The sequence below is a fragment of the Notolepis coatsorum genome, assembly GCF_963971535.1.
Source record: "Notolepis coatsorum genome assembly, chromosome: 8".
In the NCBI taxonomy this organism is placed as follows: domain Eukaryota; kingdom Metazoa; phylum Chordata; class Actinopteri; order Aulopiformes; family Paralepididae; genus Notolepis; species Notolepis coatsorum.
Genome location: NC_140172.1, coordinates 57,534,364 through 57,549,849, shown reverse-complemented (window position 1 = coordinate 57,549,849; position 15,486 = coordinate 57,534,364). Strand labels below are relative to the sequence as shown.

The window sequence follows — 15,486 nt, the reverse complement described above, 5'->3', positions numbered from 1 at the left end:
GGTTTTAAAATGTTGTGTAGCTGCAGATTGAGGGCCTTGGTTTTAAAATGTTGTTGCAATATCTCCAGTGTCATTAGTATCAGATTGTACTAACTTCTAGTACATTAAATAATAAAACAAAATAGTGATATTAATAGATCCCTCATTTTGTTTGGGACCCCCCGAAACCCCAATAAAGGTTCCCCCAGACCCCCAATTTAGAATCCACTGATTTAAATGATAATTCCAGATTTTCCATTTGTGTATGATCTAAGAATAGCCTATGGACAAGTTGCTGGCTGTATATGTACCACTACACTTTGCTGGCTTCATATCACAGCTGTATATGTACAGTACCACTACACTTTGCTGGCTTCATATCACAGCTGTATATGTACCACTACACTTTGCTGGCTTCATATCACAGCTGTATATGTACAACTACACTTTGCTGGCTTCATATCACAGCTATATATGTACCACTACACTTTGCTGGCTTCATATCACAGCTGTAGATGTACAACTACACTTTGCTGGCTTCATATCACAGCTGTATATGTACAACTACACTTTGCTGGCTTCATATCACAGCTGTATATGTACTGCTATGCTTTGTTTGCTTCATATCACAGCTGTATATACCGCTGTGCTTTGCTTGCTACATATCACAGCTGTATATGTACAGTACCACTACGCTTTGCTTGCTTCATATCACAGCTGTAGTACCGTGTATGTACTGCTACACTTTGCTTGCTTCATATCACAGCTATATATGTACCCCTACGTTTTGCTCGCTTCATATCACAGCTGGGCAAATTAATATAGACTTAAAATTTACTTTTGCTCTACTGGGCGACATCAAACACTCAGGGTACACTTACCCTGAAGTTGTTGAAATGGTCCAACTTCTCAAAGTTTCAATGGAGAGTCTGTCTGTTTACTGGGAGCTGACATCTTAATTAGAACGTTAAATTTATTATTTTCACTCAAGTCACATTTGATTCATCATGGCAGCGCCTGCAGTAAACAGACACTCTCCATTGAAAGTTGGATAGTTTAAAACTGGACCAGGTGGAATTGTTTGAGAGCAAAGCTGCCTCTTAAAGGGTTAACAATGCCCAATTTAAAATGATTACTATATACTAAGACGGTCCACAAATAGTAGTGAACACAAACAACTCTCTCCCAAATCCAGAATCTGAGTATACAGGTACATTTTGTTTCAGAACTGAGAACACAATAGAAACAATAGGCATAAAGAAATCAGTCCACAAAATCAGTCTCCCATTCAGTGGCTATGGAGCAGCTCCGGACTTTACACCTGATGACATAAGTTTGAGTCTTAGTTCTCTGGTTTCTGGCTTTATGAGAGAGTAGCTCATGTTCACAATTGATTGACCTTTCCTGGAGCCATGGAAATAACAATGGCATTTTTTTATTTGGGTGGTGTTCCTCTTTAAGCTGTTCCACCATAAAGCATGTTACATTTTGGCGAAACATCCTTATTTAGCATAGCAATGTTGTTGAAGTGTGATACCTGTCCTCACCTCCCTTCATTGGCTGCCTGTGCAGTTTAGGATACATTTTAAGATCCTGTTTGCGTATAAAGCAATACATGGTCTGGCCCCACCCTACCTCACCGAGATCCTGCACCCCTACACCCCACAACAATGTGGAACGCCCTACCCACAGCCATAAAATAATGTGAATCCCTACCCACCTTCAAAACCGCTCTAAAAAAGCACCTACGGGAGGCCGCATCCGTCTGTCGTGTATGTCATAAATATTATGAATTGAAAATGGGGGACCCTGATGTAAACGAGACGAAAGTCTTTCTCTGGTCTGCATTCCCTTAACAAGTGTGTGTATTGAGCCGTACTGTATTGTACCCATTAGCCATTATGCAATCTGTTAATAAAAATTTTAATCAATCAATCATTACGGTCTCTGAGGTCTGCTGACCAGTCCCTCCTTGTTGTCCCCAAATCCAGGCTAAAGAACAGGGGGGACTGTGCGTTATCGATTGATTGTGAGGCACTTTGGTCAACCTTGTTTTTTAAATGTGCTATATAAATAAAGTTGGATTGGATAATTTTAAGAATGTGACGACCCCCACTCTACCTGCTAAATGGAGAGTCTGACTCACCAGGAAGCATGGTGGAGTGGGTGGCTCGTTAACTGTATGAGACTCACCTGTGCAGAGCAGAGCTGCCTGCACCTCAATATATGTGTCTCATTCTAATTCCCTCTCTGTCTGCTTTCTCCACTCCCAGGCACAGGTTGTACCAACACCCAAGCTGCATCCTTTAACATATTGTAACACTGATACTTACACAAAACACACACCACAGCATATCTACTCACTCATCCACACACTGCACTCACCACTGATTCTAATACAAAACATTCCAGTGTTCATGTGCCTATGTTTTTGTGTGGTTAGATAAATCATTCTTTGTTAAATTGTTATCACGTGTGGACTCCCTATTTGTCATAAATTACCTGTTTGTGACAAGAACTCATTCCTACATACTATTGCTGGGAGAATGTAGCATGTAGCTCCATCTGTGATTGGAGTATGGCGCCCTCTGTTGGAACACTCTCACCCACTAGCACTGCCCACAACACATTACAGTAATTATCTAGAAGACAAAACTCTCTCATACATCTACATTTGAAAAGAAAATCATTTTATTAGTCTTGAAATGCATAATGTATAAGTATTTCTGTCATTCGTGTTTCTCCCGTAAACCCAATCAAAATCCACTAGACAAAAACAAATGTAAAAAAAAAAAAAAAAAAAAAAAGCCTTTCCACAAGATGGCATTCTCACAATAGGCAACTTGGCATCCAGAAATAGCACGGGAAATGTAATAGCAGTATTTTCAACCACTTTTTATTTAATGTTTTATAAAATGTACTGAATGACAGCACGTTTCACTTTGTGATACGAGTAAACGGTGTTCTGTGTAACATTTTGTACATTCCTTTTGCATTTCTAAATGGCACCAGACAATCCAGAAAAAATAACTACGGACTTGTATAGAACACATAAGATACCACTGTTGTATATCCTGCTGTAATATCTGTAGTATCATGTTTCAATAGCTCCTAAAAGTGTTTGAGGAACGACTCCTCCATTCTGTGGGCTGAACGGATGGTGGTAAAATGTGTGACGTATCCGTCTGCAACAACTTCCAAAATGTATTTAAGACAATCGAACGGACAAAAGATGCGTCTTCCTTCCAGTCCAATAAATGGTCTGTCCTCATGACAGAAAATAAACATAGACGGACGGATTAATTTGGCTGACATCTCAGACATCCCTCTGCATTTCTTTACACGATTAATCATTTTCCACATGGGAAATCTTTTTATGTCCTCATAAAATCCCAATAGCAAGCTGCAGCCTACCTTATGCAGGTACATTATATTAAAATTATATAAAAAATCTCAACATACAATAATAGGCCTTTAAGGCTTCGAAACAGATGTAGACCAATAATACATTCAGTTAGGAGTGATAGTGTCACATTGACAGGAGTAAATCCTGCCCACTCTTGTTACATATATTGAGCTGTACTGTACTGTACCCATTCTGCAATCTGCTAATTTTCAATCAATCAATCAATCAACATATGTATTCCCTATATGGCTGTAGCTTCCAGTGGAAATTAAGATTAGCCAGTCATTTTACTACACAACATAAAAGCCCATGTTTATCCAAGATTGTTACAATTGCATGGAATTAAAATAAAATAAAATGATGAACATAGTGACAACTTATTTTTGGGTGTTTCAGCCTCACCATTTGATAGTCATCATCTGGTTTAAAGAAGCACAAAGAACCTATGCAACAAGTTAGAATCTTAAAAGAAAATATATTTATTTTGCATATAATCTCACATAAAAAAAACTTTAATTTAGTTTGACAGTTATTGAGATTAAATGAGTTTGAATATAGCCACCAGTGATGTCATCTGGGACATTGAATCCTTGTGTTAATTAACTTATTAACTGATAATTAATATATGGTAGCAGTCCCTATAAGACAAGGGATTGCTATTTTTTCATCTACATCATTTCATAGAGCTGTAATTAATACAAGGATTCAATGTCCCCATTGACATCACTGGTGGCCACATTCAAACTAATTTACTCTCAATAACTGTCAAACTAAATTAATATGCAAAAAAAATTGTGTGAGACTATGTGCAAAATAAATCATTGTTTTTGGTGAAGTGCTATAAGAGCAGCACAGGTTTCTAAGTTGCATACATGTTAAAACTTCTGTTTTTTCCCACCAGAAGCTAATGCCATAAAGAAAATGCTTCCAGAACCAGAGGGGAAAGGCTCTTAACACTTTCAGTGCCCATCACGTCATATGACGTTTTATCAGCCCAATGCCTGAATGCCCACGACGACAATTATAGTCTTATTTTTTTTATTAGCGATCTGATTTCATATTTCATCAACAGAGTCTCCCGTTGATACACCAGCCCCATCAGCAGCTCAAAATGGAAAAAAGCGCCCCCTATCGTCTATCCCTGAGTAACTGCACGTCAGTCGCTTAGACTGACCTGGGATCAGTGATATGTAGAGGCGGAGCCAGCTGGCTCCCTGAGCTGGCAAGCCGTCTGATGAACATGGAAGAGATCGCGGGATGGGAATCAGCCTGGAATATATATTTTGGAATGGCGATCAGGAATTGGAATGATCTTTTTGGAGAACATCTGATCTGAGGTAAGGAATCTATTTTACCAGTCTTGGGATAATCAGAGTTGTATTCGCTGAGATATAAACGTGTCCCCTATGTGTGTGTGTGTGTGTGTGTGTGCGCGATCGCTGATGAGGAACTCAGATAATCGATGTTCAGCTCGCGGCCCCAGGGTGCATACGTACGTACACATATACTATCGATAATCTAGCGTTTATTTGAAAACGATTCATAAATAGGCTGAAAAACTTCTTTTATCATGGAATCTTTTCATTTTCCTTGAAAACGAGGGCTTTTCAAAATGCTATAAAACGAAAATGAACCGATAAAAAAACAATCCGCTTCGACAATGTTGACTGGAAAACGAGACATTGATAAGCGACGGGCAGATTAGTAGACACATAGCCATAATTTAAAATATAGATTAGGCGTTATTAACGCTAACATTGACGTGGATGGTGGGCATTCAAGCACTAAATCGTGCGCCCCCTGCTGGCACTGAAAGTGTTAAGGTAGAATTTGTAATGGTGTCATACAGCGACCAAAAGAGCCCTGCTTGGTATTGCACTTTGTTAACATGTTTTTTTTTGGTCTGATGTGTGGGTTGGAGTTGAGTATGTATAGGGGAGAGGTTGCTATTGCTGGCCAGACCTCAGGTTTTGTCAAGAGGTCTGGAGAAATTCACAGTATAGTAAGTCACTCAACTTCAACCCAAAAAGAAAGACCAAAAAGAAAGGGGGAAAAAGGGGCAATACCAAGCGAGGCTCTTTTGCCAACATTACAGATTCTACCTTAAGATGAAAACTTTTGTGAAACATTAAAACAAAGAAAAAGAAAATTAAAAATTAAGTATGTAGTCAAGCAACTATAATTCCTGTGATTTCTTTTGGTTATGCAAAACCCAACTACTACTCCGACCATAATAAGATCCCCCAACCCGGTACACCCTTGTTTTCTAAATGCACTGTATATCCATATTACATTAAGTCATTTGGCAGTACTTTGTGACATTTTGGAATAAATCAGAAAGAATATAATATTGGAATATCAGCAGCACACTTCTTTAAACAAACTAGGTCAACTAATGAAGCTGCGCCTCATTTGATGATATGAGTGCATCAATCACTAGTTCACTACACATCTTAGCAGCATGCGTTTATCCAAAGGGGAAATTTTTTCTATATACTACATTTGTCACATACAAATAAAATGGGGGAAATATGTGTCTGTAGTCAAATAATCATAATTTTCTTGTTAACAAATTAAGAGATTAATAATGATCCATCACCTCTCATTAAAAATAAATATAAAACAAAGAAAACAGGCATCAATAGCCTTAGAGAACATCGTGCACAATTTTAAATCACTTGTTACATTCGTTACAAAGAAATGCTTGTCATGACCAATTGCTAGTTCCCAGAATTATAGATGTTTATGCAAAGTAAGCTACTGTAGGAGAGTTGATACTGGATGTTCCAGAGGAATGCACTGGAAAATGTTTTTTTTACCAACATCTGTGGTAAAAAGTGCTGAGTGGACGTAACACAAATGTAAGAAAGTGTAGTTTGGTGTGGCGATCAATTGATAAAGGCCATTTGAGAATTTGATGGCACAATAGATAAAATCTCAGTACTATATATAAAAAAAAAAAAAAAATATGTCATCATGGCGAAGATCAGTATGGATTGAAATGTTAATCTCTGGTGAAATATGCTAACTTTATACACCTTATTTCATCCCACCCACTTTCGCTGTTGTAATTCTATTTCTGGTTGCTGAATTTTCAGTCAGTGAAAGTGCACTAGTGCAGTGCCACATCCCAGAAACTTTGCTTTGTGTCACCCAGCCTTCACCACACCTGCTGTGGAACCAATTAAAACAAGGGAGCAAAATGGCAGAGGCTTCTCACTTCCACAACAACAGTTAAAGGAATACGTCAACATTATTGGAAAAGATTCTCCAGAGTTTATCCTCTTCTCAAGAATCTCATCATGAGACGGGTTCGCTTAGGAATTCTACTAAAAAAAACATTAGTGGACAAGGTATGCTCCCTTTCAGCCATTCCAGCTTCTGCATCTCTGTGGGGTTGAATTCACATGCAAGGTGTGAACTGGGCACTCGTATGTTTGTCTAACAACAGGGAAAATGGGTATAGTTCAAGAATAAAACGTCACTCTTACAGAGCTGAAGTTTGCAGCGAGGAGGCATAAAATAGTTTGTGCGCAGTAACTTGTGGGAAGAATAATCTAAAACTCACCCAAAATTAAGTAGCAGATGTTCCATTTCTCCACAAAAAAACTTTTTTTTAAAGTATAAATTCCCCTCAACTCCTGTAAATAAATATCAAACTGATTGCTAGTTCATCTCCATGACCATTTGAAGATGCTCTGGAGGTGTGCAGGTTAAGCTAGGTGCTAGTGTGCTTGCTTACTCCAGACAATAACCTAGTTTTAACCTAGATTCAACTGTGTATACACTATTAAATTATCTGTATACCTCAATAAACTGCAGGACTGTGTGGTATCAGGTGGCTTAGTGGGCTAAGGTGCATCACCATGTACTCATCACTTTCAATTCAACGCCTGGTCTTTTGTCACATCATCCCTCATTTTCACACTGCAACCTATTCCACAGGTTGTACTATTCCACAGCAACTGAAATGCTTTCAAATGATCTTTTTTTAAAAGTAGTGGGAATGTTTTAACTTTTTCATACACATGAAATAATAAATCAAAAACAAAATGGAAAAAGAGGCGCATCTTGGTTGCTCTTAAAAGGCATTGTGAGAACATGCAGTCACTGTAGTAACAGGTCACCTCGTGTGTTTTAAATCATTCTGACGGCCACAGCGGGGTTCTGCAATCAGGCTTCCAACATATTGTTCCCATTATAAAGTTCCATATTTTTCCAGACTTCACTTTTGACGTTGCATATTTATAAGTGGTGAATTTCCAGACTTATTAAAAAACATGTGATTGTTATTTTTCCAGTCATGCGTTGGAACTCCATATTTGGCAGCTTAATGTACATAGGGTTTACCCATGTCTACAGTGACGTTGGCAGCTCAGTGTACCTAGAGTTTATCAATGTCTACAGTGACGTTGGCAGCTCAATGTACCTAGGGTTTACCAATGTCTACCGTGACGTTGATGTACACAGAAGGTCTGTCTATGGACAGAGTCTTATAGGAGCAGCTGTTCAGTCCATCCTTTCTCCAGACTTGCGGCGTCCTTCCCAACAACCGCATCCTGTTAAAATAAATGACAGAAATCATCCATTAAATCAATCAATCAACTGCATCATGATTAAGTCCACACATACTTGGTTTAGCTGGCTAAAGAAGCATTGCAAACAGGCAAAAAACGTCTTCAAATTTGCCACACTAAAATATTGATGAATTTTGATGGCAATAGTTTATCATTGGAAACTTTTTGCCAGTAACGTTTAAGCATCATCCAATAAGAAACAGTTAAAACGGCCCATTAACCTTCCACTTTGCCCATTGCATGTATAGATGTACGGTAAGGACTTCACTGTCTTCACATGTACGGTAAGGACTTCACTGTCTTCACATGTACGGTAAGGACTTCACTGCCTTCACATGTACGGTAAGTGTAACTGAGGGGTACAATTCCCTGACTGTATTACTAGATATGATACTTACTACCACTACCTTTGTACTTAATATTCGGCCACCCAGTACTCGGCATAAATATATTATGATGAACACTGTCACGTAGATGAAACGGATCCAACACAAATGTACGAATTAGAAATAGGTCTTTATTTCTACACAGCGATGGTGTGTAGAGCAAGCACTTAATCAAATCAATCACATTTATGAATGGGAATTAGTATGCACTTTTATGGCAAGAGTATTCGTCGGTATATCAATAGAGAATGTCCAATCTCTGAAAGCGCAGGTGGTAAATATACGACCTGGAATAGTTAAGGAATAATAGCAATGATACTTTAATGATTATAAGACTGGATACACTAAGGGGGGTTAATCCGGTCGCTTGTAAGACAACAGGAGTAGGAGGGGGGGGGGGGGGTAGAGTCTGGCTGCCTCGTCCGGCCAAGGGTATCCTGGGTGAACCCACAGTTGTGCAGCTCGGTGCGCCAGCGATCCTTGGACCACAGATGAAAGCAGGTGGACTCTCTGTGAGCCGGCTCTCTCCGGTCCACGGGGGAGAGACGTGAAGCGACCTCGTCTTGCAGAGCGTCTCCTCACCTTGCGTCCTCTCCAGGGGGGGGGGGGTTCCAACACACGGCAGTGTCGGGGGTCTTTATCCATGGAATAATCACTGTACACAAAGCATAATCCGTGCCTGGGAAGGCGGGCTGTCGTCGGTAGAATAATCCGGTATACAGGTCCACTCGCTCGTCGGCTCTGGGGCTCCTCGGATGCAGTCTCACATGGGGTCGACCATCCTGGATAAGCAGCCAGTTCTCTGTCTGAAACGATGGGGTGCTGGCTACGGTAGTATTCTCACCGTACGAAGCACTATATATTAACAGACTATTATTAGCTTAATAGACTACGTCCAACTCGACGATATAGTGCCAAATATGACTATTCAAATATTAATATACACGATGTCTCAATACCGATGGTAGGCCGAACTTGGCCTTACTCCCACACGTGGCGTCGCGGGGAGGCTTTACGTCTGTCACTCTATTGGAGGGTAAGAAACTGGACTGAAAAGGAAGTCCTACTTTAGTAGCGCAGTATATATACGCACTATGAACAAATAGTACCGTTAGTGGTGCGGTAGCCAGATTCCTACGCGGAACTAGGACTTGTTCGTACATGTTGAGCGGTACGTTTGAACTGGGTCTGGGGGGTATGGCAGCCTGGCACCAAGGTCTCGACCAATAGTAGAATGGAGACTATTATGGGATGTTCAGTAGGCTAGAATGGATATTCAATGCATATTGTACAAGGAATATACAAGGGATATCAGGGAATATTAGAGAATATACAAATACAATTAAATATATATATATAATAAATATATATATTCGGTTTAATCTGGCCCTTCACAACAGCCACCCCCTGATTGGTCCCAGACCTAATCAGTTAAGCAGAGACAGATTAATCGCGTTGTCTATTTACACATAAGGGTTTGCTGTAGGGGTCAGTCAACTTCACAAAGTCATAGGGTTATAGGGTCATGGTCATCATCGATTGTGTCTGGGAGTCGGGGCAGTTCTATGAGCCTCGCCACGGGACGGGAGTAAGTGCGACCCTGGACAAGCACTTCAGCTGCTCGGACCTTGCCGTCGGCACCGGTGATCACTTTGCTTACGCGGCCGGCCGGCCACATAGCTCTGGGCAGTGATTGATCAATAATCATGACGACTGTTCCTTCTGTCAAATTGTCTCTCTCCTTTACCCACTTCTGGCGGGTCTGTAGAGACGGTAGGTAGTGCAGTAGGAAACTGCTCCAAAACTTGTCGGCTAATACTTGGCTGTACCTCCACATTCGTCGGCCGTTCGCTTCTTCAGGCCGGTACATTGTCTGGGGTAACGCGGGATCTAGCCGCCCCATCAGGAGTGTGTTGGGGTAACTGGGTCGATATCCGCCACATCGCTGGAGACGTAGCCGAGGGGCTTAGAGTTCAATACTCCCTCAATCTCCGTGAGGACTGTCATTAGGACTTCTTCCGCCACAGTCTGGGCCCCAAGTACTGCGTACAGGGCTGTCTTTATGGAACGCACTTCCCGTTCCCAAGTACCACCGAAGTGGGGTGCGTTTGGGGGGTTGAATTGGAAGTCAATCTGTGCTGGAGCGAGGTGGGTCTTAAGTTCTGGGCCCATAGCTTGGAAGCTCTCTCTCAGCTCTCTTTCGCCGCCTTTGAAGTTTGTCCCATGATCGGACAATAGTGTAGACGGTCTTCCTTTCCGTGATGTGAATCTACGGAAGGCCATAAGGAATGAGTCTGTGCTCATGGTCGGGAGAAGCTCGATGTGTATCGCTCTGGTGGTCATGCATTTGAATACAATACCCCACCGCTTCTCGGTTCCTCTTCCTTTCTTTATGTGCAGCGGGCCAAAGCAGTCCATACCCGTTGAGTGGAATGGCTTGTCACCGATTCGGAGGCGACATGGAGGAAGGTCAGCCATCCTTGGTATGCTGGGCTGCGCGCGCCACTTGCGGCAGTCTAGACATGTTCGCTGGAAGCGTCGTACCGCCTCTTCCTTGTAGGATCCAGTAACGACGTCTGATTTCCGCGAAGACTCTTTCTGCTCCTGCGTGATGTACATCCTCATCGTATTTCTTTATAATCAGCTCTGTGACCTTGTGTCGGCTGTTCAATACGATCGGGTATTTAATGTCATCCGGTAGATTGGGGGCTCTGCGTAGGCGACCACCCACTCTGATGAGGGTATGAGCGTCGCTCTCGGGGGCCAGATGAATTAATCTGCTGTCGGATGGGACGGGCTTTCCTCCCTGTAGACAGGCCAATTCATCGGGGAACGAGTCTCTCTGGGCTCGCTGCAGTAGAAGCAATTCTGCTTCCTCGTAGTTAGCTGCTGACATTTCAGCGGGGGACTTACACTCCGGGTGGTGCCGCAGGAATGTCCTTTGTTGTGCACTCTCTATGGTAGTGCAATCATCTATGTTGGGGTCTGCGGAGATAACAGTGCTCAATCCACAGAACACAGGCTTCTTATTCTCAGCCTCCTCCTGACTGGCTTCCCTCGGGATAGGCGTGGGCCACTCTCCTTCCGGGAGCTTTAGGAATGCTGGGCCGTCACTGTAGACATTGCGACGGGTGAGGTCATCTAGGGGCATTCCCCGGGTGATGACGTCAGCTGGGTTCTGTTTTGTATCAACGTAGCGCCACTCTGTTTCTCCGGTTAACTCTTCGGTTAAGTCTTGAATCTCGGTGACTCTGACTCCCACGAAGACTTTGTACTTGCATGAGTCCGATTTGATCCAGGCGAGTACTGTCGTGGAATCTGACCACAGGATTGTTCTAGACACCGGTATGGTGAGCTCACGTTGGATGAGCGTGGCTAGGTGCGCTCCGGCTAGGGCTGCGCAGAGCTCTAGGCGTGGGATAGATTGTTGCTTGCGTGGGGCTATTCTCGAGCGGGCGAGGACAAATGCTGTGTAGATCTCTCCCCCCTCTTCTTGGGCCCGCAAGTAGGCTACTGATCCGTATGCGACCTCTGAGGCGTCACTGAAGACGTGTAAGTCCATTTTACATGTCTCTGGCCTCACCGTGGGTGGGAAGTAGCTTCGGCGCATATTAACGCCTGGGAGTGAGTGGAGCTCCATCTCCCACTCTCTCCAGGTGGATGCAAGGTGTGCGGGAATGGGGTCGTCCCAGCCCTGGTCCTTGTCCCACAATGCTCGTACAATCATTTTTGCCCTGGTGGTGTACGGTAGAATACATCCTAGCGGGTCATATTGTCGGGCGAGTGTTGTGTACACACTCCGTCTGGTGGTCGGCGCCGCCGCCGGCCTTCCCTGTTCCGTAGTCAGGGGCTTGTGTCTGTAGTGAAGCGAATCTGTTTTGAATCGCCACACCAATCCCAGGGTCATCTCCTGGGCTTCTCCCGGGATTGTAGCCATCCAGGTCTCGCTGCTGGCTGCCTTGTCCTCGGAGGAGAGGCTGCGCAGTACTTGCGGATCGCTGCTGGCCCACTGCCTGAGATCAAAGCCGCCTTTGATCAATGAGGCGCGGAGTTTAATCAGGAGAGCCTCGGCTTCTTCCTGGGTTGAAAGGCTTTGTAGACAGTTGTCTACGTAGAAGCTGTTCTTTACGCTGTGTCGGACCTCTTCGTCCGCTGCTGGGTCCTCTGCTACATGTTTCTGTAGTGCAAATGTAGCACAGCAGGGGCTGCACGTCGTTCCGAAGGGGAGGACTTCCCATTGGTAGATGGCTGGGTGCTCATCTCCTGGCTTCTCTCCATAGGAACCGTAACAGGGGCTTGTCCTCCTCTACTAATCTCACCTGCAGGAACATTCCTTTAATGTCCCCGCTGATGGCCACCTTTTCCTGGCGGAAGCGGAGTAGAACGCCGAGTAGGGAGGGGCCGAGTGTGGGACCGGGCAGTAACTCTTTATTCAGATTTTGCGATCCGATCTGGTAGCTGCAGTTAAATACTATGCGGTCTTTACCGTTGTGATGGACCTTGTGGTGAGGCACGTACCGCGATTCAGTGGTCTGGTCAGCCTCTTTAATGTCCATCTTTGTGACGTGTCCCGCTGTGATGAGCTTCTCAATCTCAGCGCGGTATACACTCTCTTGGGCGGGGTTCTTGGCTAAGCGCCGCTCCGTGTTCAGCAGGTACCGTTCTGTGGCGTCTGTCTTGGCGTGGAAAGTAGGCATTCCTTCTCGCCGCAGGAGTGGCGTGGCGTATCTCAACACGCCGTTGACCGGGACTCTCTTGGTCCCTGTCTCGAGGAGGTGAATGGCGTAAATGTCATCTTTAGAGCGAATGTCTTTCTTTCCGTTCTTAAAGGGCATTTGTTCCAAGGTCCATAACCGCTCTACGTGTTGCAGGAGTGCGGTTTCTCCCTCTGTGACTCGGGAGTGGAGACATCTAGTGGCTGTACTTCGGTTGAGAGATTTGGCGAGCGGGCCTTGGAGAGTCCATCCCAAACGGGTCTCGACTGCTGCAGGACAGCCTCGGGGTCCGGTATGAACCCGGTCTATCGGGACAATGAGGTCTGCATGGTCGGAGCCTATCAACAGGGTCGGCATAGCATTGTCTATGAGCAGGATCGGTAACTTGCGCAGATGTGCATATTTCTCCATCAGCTTGGCGACGGGGTATGTGTACCGCGACAGTCCTATTTCTTGGCTGGTGAAAGCGTCTGTAATCTGGTACCGTCACTCAGGCTGGCCGCTTGCTGCGATAGAGAATGAGACATTCTCGCCCTTTATCGTCTTCAAATCTCGTCTTATTGTCCGAATTGTCATTTGGGTTTCGCTTCCCCGCAGCCCTAGCTGGGCCGCAGCGGAGGCGAGCAGAAGGGTCTTCTCTGACCCGTCATCGAGGACGGCGTAAGTGTCCAGGACTTTATTCTGGTAGCTTAGTGTCACACGCACTACTTTTAGGAGTACTCGGGCTCCACTGCTGCTGGCGGGATCGATGTACATGACGCTCGCTTTGCTGCTGGATGGTGCGGGTGAAGGGCGCCGTCTGTTACTGTCGTGAAGTATGTCCAGATGGGCTCCATCGCACTTGGTGCACCTTTTCTTTAAGCGGCATTCGGCTGCCATGTGTGAGCGCGCACAGCGAAAACAGCGCTTGTTGGACTTTATCCATTGACTTGCTTCCTCCGCGTTCAGCTTGGGGAAGGAGTCACATTGCGCTAGCCAGTGTTCTTTCCCACAGTAGGGGCACACTATCTTCCACTTCTCCGTTCTGGAGGGGGTACTGTGGCTCCTGCTGCTCGGTACTGACTCCGATTGGTGCATCACAGTCACCGATCTTCTTCCATCATTTAGTCGTCTGGTTCCTTCTCTGGAGCCAGGGGTGCTCCGTCCGAATGTATCTAGCCGTAGGCTGCTGACCTCTCTCGCCAGGAAGTCGGCTAGATCGAGGAGGTTCGGTTCGGGGCCATTCGGGTCTCGGTGGTCTCTCTGCCGCCTAAAACGCTCCTGTCGAGCGGGCGGCAGCTTCTCCAAGATCCTTTCCACATTTGAGTTGGCGCAAAGTTCATGCCTCCCCTTCTCTCTCTGCGCTCCCAACATCCCTACCAGGGACTGCACTCTGATGGACAGGTCGTCCAGTGCTCGATTGTCTATTGCTGGGGGTAAGCGGTCGATGTGTCGGATCTCCTGGATCACGTAATCCCATATGCGCCCATACCTCTGGTCCAATGCTACCAGCGCTGCTGTGTATGGGGTGGTGGAAGTCGCGTAGGCGAGCGCTATATTATGTGCGCGGGGTACCTTTAAGTGCTTCAGTAGGATGGCGTATTTATGGCGTTCATCCAATACATCCACCAACATGGTCTCCAGACACATGCGGAGTTCTGTATACTGGGCCCGGTTCTCCTGGGTGAAGTCGGGTACCATAGGCGCGCCAATGTATGACGCTGACTGTGGATACATCGGCGAGCGTTGGGGGAGAGGCCTCCTAGGCGAGTCTCCTCCCGCTCCTTGGTATGGGCTGGTACCGGCAGTGTACCATGGCCCGCTTGTCCAGGTGCTGTTCCTCGGTGCGGGTCGTGCGTCGTGCTCACCCGTGTATAGAGTCGGGGGTCTGTAGCGCAGCTCCGCGGGAGTATAGCCTGGGCTGTACCGGACCTCCTGGTCCGGTAGAGTACTGTGCTGTCGTCGGGCGTGGTTCTCCTCCTCTTCCTCTTCGTCTTCAGTTAGGTCATCCAGTGCTTGTAGTCTCTGGTTTAGCCTCTCCACAGGATATGCTGCTCCTTCCCGGTTGCTAGGTCTCGCTTGGACCGGTGGGGGGAGGTGGTCTGTGGGGGGTATAGACCTCGTCTGTTGGTCAAGTTCAGGGTTGTTTACTCGGCTAGGGGATGCCGCCCTGGAGGTGTGTCTAGACGAGTTCCTGGAGCCTCTGGCGGAGGGAGAGGGTGTTGTCCGTCTGATCAGCTGTTCTATTAGTTGCGCTTGCTGTCTGTCGCGCTCTGCGTCCCGTAGAGCACCAGCAGCTGCTCGCTGGCTGTCTGCTCGGTCTCGGGCCACATTCTCTTCCCTCTGAATGCGTCTTATTTCTAGACGTATATGCTCTTCTTCGCTCCGCTGCTGGATCTGCAGTCGGTCGCGTTCAGCAGCGGCGTTCAGGCTGATGAGGAAGG

General features: G+C 45.4%; 1 protein-coding gene across 1 annotated transcript in view; it reads right to left on the bottom strand.

The window, feature by feature from the left end:
- Positions 1-2,691: 2,691 nt before the first annotated feature.
- The window catches only part of b4galt4 (UDP-Gal:betaGlcNAc beta 1,4- galactosyltransferase, polypeptide 4), a 47,063-nt gene continuing 34,268 nt past the window's right edge, over positions 2,692-15,486 (bottom strand). The window contains exon 7 of the mRNA XM_084319877.1: positions 2,692-7,944. Within this exon, the coding sequence (XP_084176003.1) occupies positions 7,815-7,944 (130 nt within the window). The 3' untranslated portion in view covers positions 2,692-7,814. The remainder of the gene's footprint in view (positions 7,945-15,486) is intronic.